General features: G+C 38.7%; 1 protein-coding gene across 1 annotated transcript; it reads right to left on the bottom strand.

Annotated features, from left to right (window-relative positions):
• Nucleotides 1-1,315: 1,315 nt before the first annotated feature.
• Nucleotides 1,316-2,954, bottom strand: LOC115586047 (gamma-crystallin M3-like). Its single transcript, XM_030424809.1, has 3 exons — nucleotides 2,840-2,954; nucleotides 1,774-2,016; nucleotides 1,316-1,646 (listed from the first exon to the last, which is right to left on the bottom strand). The coding sequence occupies exons 1-3, from the start codon at nucleotides 2,867-2,869 to the stop codon at nucleotides 1,368-1,370; spliced, it is 552 nt and encodes a 183-aa protein (XP_030280669.1). The 5' UTR covers nucleotides 2,870-2,954; the 3' UTR covers nucleotides 1,316-1,367.
• Nucleotides 2,955-8,590: the final 5,636 nt, after the last annotated feature.

Below are 8,590 nucleotides of genomic sequence, written 5' to 3'. Positions count from 1 at the left end.
TGTTTGAGTCATGTTGTGTTGTCTTTATTCCACCCAAGTCCATTTACCCAGCGGTGAGCTCGGGTCTTGCTCGGGTCCAGCTCGGGTCTTGCTCGGGTCCAGCTCGGGTCCTGCTCGGGTCCGTCCTGTGTTGACAGGTTCACAAAAAAACGTGCAGTTAATGGACTGCAGAGGATACTGTCCGGAGGTTCCAGTCCTGAATGTTTCGGGTCCGAGTTGGATGCAGTGTGTGCGGTGCTGGACGGATCCACACCTACACAAGTGCTCCTGAACTCAACCCCGCCTCTCCACCTGCTGATGTCACTCAGGTGTTTTCTGAGCGCAGTGGATGCGTGGTGGTGAACTCAGCTCCTCAGTTCATACTGCCGAACCATCAGGTGTGAGTACCTGAGAACAAGCCAGCAGGGAGACGCACATCTTCAGGGTCATTGCCACAGACAAGAACGGAGGAGGTCAGTGCTGTCTGTCACATTTCACCAGAGACACCTGTGAAACGAAGATCGACCTGTGTGCCAGTGAACACACCTGTTAGTGACATACCTGTCTGTCTGTCTGTTTAATGTATATGATGTCTCTAAACATCTGCTACAGGTTGAGACCATGCTGCATCTGTCTCTGTCCAGGTGAGAGGCTTCCGGTAGACTCTAGTTCTGGAAACTGTGTCTCAGGTGTGTGTAAGAATAGAGGCAGGTGTGTTGGGTTTATCTGTCAGTGTCCCCCCTGAGACTTTCAGACAACAATTTGTGAGGAGAGAGTTGAAGCTTCCAGAGACAATTCTTCATCACCCACACTGGCAGTCCTAGGTTGCATGACGCCCTGGGCGAACCTCACCTCGGCAGTTAGTTTCAGAGTGGATGGTGAAGTCAGTTTCAGAGTGGATGATGAAGTTAGTTTCAGAGTGGATGGTGAAGTCAGTTTGAGAATGGATGGTGAACTTAGTTGTTTATTTTTTGTTTGTTTGTGTGTTGGTTGGTTGATTGGCTCGTTTGTGTGTTGGTTGGTTGATTGGCTTGTTGGTTTGCTTATTTGGTTTTTGTTTGTTTGTGTGTTGGTTGGTTTGATTGGCTTCTTGGTTTGCTTATTTGGTTTTTGTTTGTTTGTGTGTTGGTTGGTTGATTGGCTTGTTAGTTTGCTTATTTGGTTTTTGTTTGTGTGTTGGTTGGTTTGATTGCTTTGTTTGCTTTCCAGCAGACTTGGATAAAGGATGGTTCTGGATCCATAATAGACGCTATTAAGTGATTCGTTCATTAGAATACTGAGCGAGGACACACCTGTTTGTCTGTATCATTGTTTATCTAATGGAGCAGTCAGGATCTTTTGTTCATTCAACACAACTTTATTGACATGTCAGTGTTCCCACTGCAACTCTAATGGTAGGAGTCCATGATGCGTCTCATGCTCATGAACTTCATGTTGCTCATGCCCATGTTCATGAAGCTCCTGTACTCTCCAGGCTTCATGTACATCATCCTGCCTCTGAAGTGGGGCTGCTCGTACATCAGCCAGTGTCCGTCCATTGTGTGACACGACATGCAGTTGGACATGCGGTACCGATCCATGATGTTATCACAGTCGTCCATCAGCTCGTGCATCTGGCCTCCAAAGTTCTCCCTCTCATAGATCTTCATCCTGTATGAGCCACGGTGCTGCAACACAAGGTAATCGATAATCAGTAACCAATACAACTCCTTTCAGAAACAAATGTATAACAAAGATCTATGGTGTGATTGGTCCGAAACAGTGATGCTGTGCTGTGATTGGCTGTGTGGTTACCATGGGGATCATGCGGCAGGACCTGATGCAGTCGTTCATTCCCATCATGCTCATGTAATCAGAGTACTCTCCCCTCCTCATGAAGTACTGGTTGCCCATGAAGTTGGTGCGGTCGTAGACCATGAAGCAGCCTCTCTCCACCCTACAGGAGTGACACCTGCTCAGGTAGGACGACATGTCGGCACAGTCGCTGCTGCATTCGTAGGAACGACCCTGGAAGTTCCTGTCCTCGTAGAACACAATCTGACCGCAGAACACAGAACAGAACAGCTCTCAGAATCTGACTGGTTTAGTTTTCTGCTACAAACACTGAAACTGGGTTTGTTTCTGCAAACCACCTACATGTTGAAACTTAACATCTCTGTAGGCTCCTTTATTAAACTCTATGTAGGGACCAGGTTTGGCTAATGTCCTGGTCAAACATCAACAACAACTTCGGCAAACATCATGTTTTGTCTTCAAGTACCTGGTTCTGTCTCCACAAACAAGGCTGGAAAGTGTCCTGTCATTTCGTTAAAAATATTCAGTGGTTTAATGCTGACAGATGTTGAAACGCACCTCGTACATGAAAGTCAGCTCTTAAACATGTAATGTGAATATGATGTGATGCATATAGAAGTGTTCGCATGGTCCATATGAGACGCAACAAAACAAATATACATATATATTCAGTCATAAAAACAGTCCTGGATCCTGAAGTACCACTAACATGGTGCTGTTTCTGAGGAGGCCAACGTATTCTGAAAATAATGACTTGCGGAGAGAAACCATAGCGGTGATCAGTGTTTTGATTTGTTCATCTACAGTCAAAATGATGGCATTTAAATCATTAAAGTGAAGATTAGTACATGATTGATTAACCAGTAATGAAGTCATTAGATATTATTTTAACAATTTATAAAGTACCTAAAATGTGATATTTATAAATCCTTCATGCACAGTGTCCGCTGCAGTGGACAGATATTTGGATGCTGTTGACAGACATGTAATGCCTTGAAAAAAAACAAAACATTTAAAAAAGATTGTAATGTGAGGAAAGTTTGAGTTTCCTGTTTGCTGTCCTCACCCTGCCCATGTTCATGCTGCTGGTCGTCATGTTGCCTCTCTGGTTGCTCAGCTGGTTGCTGATGTTGCTGCTGTTGCTGGAGTGTGTGTTACCTGTTGGGCAGCTGCTGCTCTTTATAGCACCTGAGCTGCTGAAGCCTTTTGTCCTTTTGGCCTGAGCCAGCAGCGCATCATAAAGAGACGCTACGTGTTCGGCATTTCTCTTATAGAAACTAGAGACAAAGAGCCACAGACAGCAGCTGCGTGTCTCCTTCAGGCCTCTGTTCAACCAGTGAGCACCAGTCATACCTTCTGGAACAAAAACCTGGAGACAAAACAACACAACACACTTTCACACTATTCACCTAAAACAATGTCGTAAAGGTTTCTATCTGGTCTGTCTATCAGAAATAAATTCACATTTCTCTTTCTCTTGTTTAGAGGAAATCAGAGTTTTGGATTCAAGGAGATGTATATATATACTCAGTTGTTTTACTTTAATAAAATGTTATTTTCTTTTTTAACACACGTGTTTGTATGTATATATATGTATATATGTATGTATATGTATGTATATATGTATGTATATATATGTATGTAATACATACATATATACATACAAACATATGTATTAAAAAAGAAATTAACATTTGATTATGTATATATATGTGTATATGTATGTTTATAGATGTGTATATGTATGTATATATGGATGTGTATATATATATATATATATATATATATATATATATATGTATATATATATATATATATATATATATATATATATATATGTATGTATATACATATATATATATATATATGTATGTATATACATATATGCTAAAAAAACAAATGAACATTTGATTAAAGTAAAACAGCTGAGTGAAGAGATAATCTCACAAACACTAAACTGTGGACGTGGATCAGACGTTACAACAACTTTAAACATGTTCAGCGTAAACTTTACAGTTGATACATTTATAAAGTCAAATGACATTTCAAAGGATTCAATTCTTACAGTAATTTCTATGTGCTGTTAAACTGCCAAAGAATGTTTGACATTTTATGAACCCTTAATTCATCTTCATAGAAAGACATTTTATATGATTATAAAATATCTAAAATCATGTTTTTAGATAAATTAATGTGTATTGTGGATTTAAAAAGAGTGAACACAAAATGTATAAATGTTTTAAATAAAATCATCTTTGACATCTCCGCAGCAGAAACACCATATTCCAAAAATGTTTGACAAATATTTGTATTAAGCTTGATACATATAAATAAACAAATGAATATGAACAAATCTATTTTTGCTTTTTCATTCCTTCACCATCTTTAATTGTCTAATTTTATTAAAGTGTTATTCCTTTCGATTTTTATGTTTTTTTGAGTTTAAGTACAGTTGAGGTACAGTTGAAGTAATGTTGACTTATAGTTGAGGTACAGTTGAGGTACAGTTGAAGTACTGTTGAGGTACAGTTAAAGTAGAGTTGAAGTACAGTTGAGGTACAGTTAAAGTAGAGTTGAAGTACAGTTAACGTACAGTTGAGGTCAAGTGAAAGTGCAGTTTAGGTACAGTTGAGGAACAGTTGAGGTATAAATGAGGTACAGTTGAGGTACAGTTGAGGTATAGTTAAAGGAAAGTCGATTTACAGTTGAGGTACAGTTAAAGTACAGTTGAGCTTTAGTTGAGGTACAGTTGAGGTATAGTTGAGGTACATTGAAAGTGCAGTTTAGAGTGACGTACAAGTAAAGTACGGTTGAGGTACAGTTAAAGGAAAGTCGATTTACAGTTGAGGTACAGTTAAAGAACAGTTGAGCTTTAGTTGAGGTACAGTTGAGGTATGGTTACAATTAGGGCTGAAACGATTCATCGAGTTACTCGATTAACTCGATTATAAAAATACCTCGAGGCAAAAACTCTGCCTCGAAGCCTCGTTAAATTCCTATGACGCGCACTATACGCGCAGGGATCGGATTGTTCCGCACGGACTGCTGTTCAGGAAGCACACCAGCGTGTTATACATTTTGAATTTAGCTGGCTGGCACAATTTAGCTTTGTATTTGTAGTGATGCGGTTTGACTAGATATAATGTTTAGCTTTGATGTTTTTAACCTCTTCAACCCGAGCTGCGCATGTTGCATTATACATGCGAGCATGCTAACCATGTAGCAACATATTAATGCAGCACACCAACTTAACGGGAAGAAGCTCGGCTAAACGCTCATGATAATCATTTTCACCTAATCAAAACTCAATTCCGACACCAAGCAACTAAAGGAGCACGTAGAAAAAACACGCTAATGGCGCATGTCCGAAAAATCGGCGTTAGCGATTAAGCTACTTCATTCTAATGCTACATACAGCATGTCATATGAAAGCTGGGACTCTACAAATTTCAACGGTATACGTCTCATCACTCTGCGCCCAAAACTCACTGAAACAGCCGCCGAAGAAGAGCAAAAATAAACATCACTTTATACAGACATGATCATGAATTACGTGCTACATTGGCTGTTTTGTGATTATAAACTCTGTTTGAGTGCATTACACCGCCTCCACCGGCTAATCCAATGTGACTGTGTCACTTTGAAATGATTCCTGACAGTTCAGGATAAGTTTCAGTTCCAGGAGGACACGTAAAATGTGGAGTAGGTAGGACCCTAGTCTTCTCACACAGTGTATTTGCCTCCTTGTGATTGGCGGATTAGTGTGATTATCATGGATTTGGGGACTGAAGACTGAAAAAGTCTTATTTATAATTTATTCATAATTTATTTATTTTATTTATTTATAATTGTTTTATTTACATTTATTTTTTTATAAATTGTACACATTGTGTACCTGTTTGGCTTGATATTTTATATTCATTCTTTGTTCTCAGGTGGGTAATTTGCAGAAGGTGCAATCCTTTTTTTGTAATGTTGTATGAATGTAGATTATACTTAAGTTGTAAATACTAAATGGAATAGACAATGTGTAACAATAGAACAATATTTTATTTCATGAAGTGGAAGGCCTCTGTCCTAACACCTCATGAGAACAAACCTAAGGCAGTGGAAATCAATCACGTCAGCAGTTTTCAGCAAATTATTTATTAACTTGCATGGGTAAAACAAACATAATTTAGTTTCCACATCATCATTCAAACCTGCAGCTACTTTGTACGTGTTCTTTAAATGGTCCCACTTGTTTCTGGCCTGCTGGGCTCGAGCTTCCCCTGCAGACTCATTGTTTCCAAAACTGTTCTGAACACAGAGAGAAGCAAGAGAAAAGGTCAATACAAGATCACATAAACACAGGGATGCAAAGATTTACAAAAAGTGACATCAGAACTGACACATGGGCTATTTATTATTTATTGTGTATTTATTACTGCCTGACTTCCATCCAGCCGGCGGAATGTTTCGCCCTGTGAACAAATGTTGTTCTGACCTCGGACAGTGATGAAGCTCTCTGTTTGCTCCCTAAAACACAATGAAATGTAAAAGACGTTCTGTGTTATGTCAACAGACAAAAGGGTTCTAATACAGCAAAAAATATATAATCATCATAAGGATAATCCCTAACTTAGCTCTTTATTCAATTCAAACGTTTAACTAGACTTTACAGCTTTACAGTCTGGAAATAAAGCAGAGATCACAGCCTGATCTAAATCTTTTCATCTTGGTCCATTTATGTACATGAAATAAAAATAGTCTAAAACATCTCCACAGTCACAATAAGATATAAAATATAAGTCAACCTCTGAACGTCAAACGTTTGAAAGTGAAGGCTTTTAAGGCTTTACTTCCAAAGGCATCAAGCTGAGCACTGCCAATGTATTTTAACTGAAATGTTGAGGTTTAAATGTCCCTTGAAGTTTAACATATCTGGCGTTTGACGATCAAATGAGTAAAAGCCGAGTATAGACCCAGTACTTACAATTAAATGTGAGATCTGCGCCACCTGAGGTTATTTAGTCTTTAGAATTGGGACAGCCTTCGCGCAGCGTTGTGACGTAATTGCACTTCAAATGCGCACTCTGAAGGGTGCAGATCCTGAATTGGGACACAGCAACAGAAGTACCTGCTGCTGAACCACTCGACTACTGAGCTGCTTCTTTTTGCAGTTCATCTTTAGCATCCGATATAAAAAACTCTGAATCTGACCTAGTGACAGACATTAAGAGTAACTTAATAATAATCATTATAGTTCTCTCTGATGGCCTGTTAGGTCATATAGACGCATCAGATTTAAACTGAGATCATAATAACATAAGTACCGAGACCAACTGACCAATATTTGTCATTGATTTTATATCCGTAGAGCGTGCCGCAGTGATCTAAATATTACAGCTCCTCCACCAGCTTCAGCTCCAACTCCCTTGATGGAATGATTCCTCTTCTTTTCACAGCGTCTCCTTTCTGTTATTTTAGTCATTTTAACTCATGCAGTAAATACAAAGTATATTATGTTAATATAGCAAAATGCTGCAAATACAGGCAGCTCAGTGAGCTCTGACTCTCTTCCACACCTCATAGAGGTCTCTGCAGTCAAGTCAGCTATTATACCTCATATACAACTCCAAAAATAAAGCCTTCTGACAAACAGTTATCAGATTGTGACTTTTGGACAGTTATTATGGTGTCAAATGGTTGTGGTTAGGTCCATAAAGAAAAATATCTTAAGGTTGAAAGAACTACGTTCTGTCACGTGACGTAAGTTATATCATTCACGTACATAACAACAGAGGCAGCCAAACTCTTTATGCATGCCATGATCTTTCCTCACATATCGTACTGTTTCACAAGCTGGTCCCAAGCAAACATGACAACTTTGAAACCAATAGAAACCCTTTATAAGCAAACCTTAAAAACACTCGATCAAAAACTTATCAGCTATCACCACTGCAATATTATAAATAAGTACAACTTATTTAATTTAGAAAGCTTTTTACATTATCTGGATGCCTGTCTCATTTTCAAAATATTACATGGGCTGGCACCTCCACCACTGGGTGAGTTTATACAGCAGAAAAACAGCAGTGGCAGGGCAACTCGGGCAGCCACCAGGGGAGACTGTGTTATACAGTATAGACGTAGCAAGTTTGGCCAAACAGTCTTCTCAGTACGGGCCGCAAATTACTGGAACTGCCTTCCTATTGAACTTAGAGAAAGCACCAGCTATCTATCATTTAAAACAAAACTTAAGAGATGGATTAAAAACAACCAAAACTGCAATCATCAATAACTGACCTACTTCATCTTAAGTGCTACAGTTCTTTGTGCTGCACTTATTTTTTATTTTTATTTTTCATGTCTCTTTTCTCTCTCTCTCTCTCTCTTTTTTCTTTTTTGTTTTCTATCCTTCTTGAAGTGTGATGATGCGTTGACCTGCCAAGGGACTACAGATGAAAATTAGCTTTTTTGCTAACTCTGGCATATTTACATTTTGAGTGTAAACTGAAAATGTCAATTGATGTGCATTGTCCCTTTTAAATAAATAAACAAACAAACAAACAAACAAATAAACGTAGAGTGGAGACTGAGCAGGCTGTTGGATCTCGACAGACTGGATCATTATTAATATTAATATTAACATTGTGACACGTGTCACTGATAGTTTGACAATAATCTTAAACAGTGGAGGAAATGGAAGTTATTCATTAATATTGTGGAGTTATTGGTGAATTTGAGAAACTTTCTCAAAACCACCATCTTTAATTGAAAAATGAATCGGTGATTATAGTTTCTTCAAGTTGTAGTTAATGAAGCAGACACTTGA

This window comes from Sparus aurata, chromosome 8, assembly GCF_900880675.1.
Source record: "Sparus aurata chromosome 8, fSpaAur1.1, whole genome shotgun sequence".
Taxonomy (NCBI): domain Eukaryota; kingdom Metazoa; phylum Chordata; class Actinopteri; order Spariformes; family Sparidae; genus Sparus; species Sparus aurata.
Note: the sequence above shows the minus strand (reverse complement) of the source record. Positions and strands in the feature narration are given on the sequence as shown.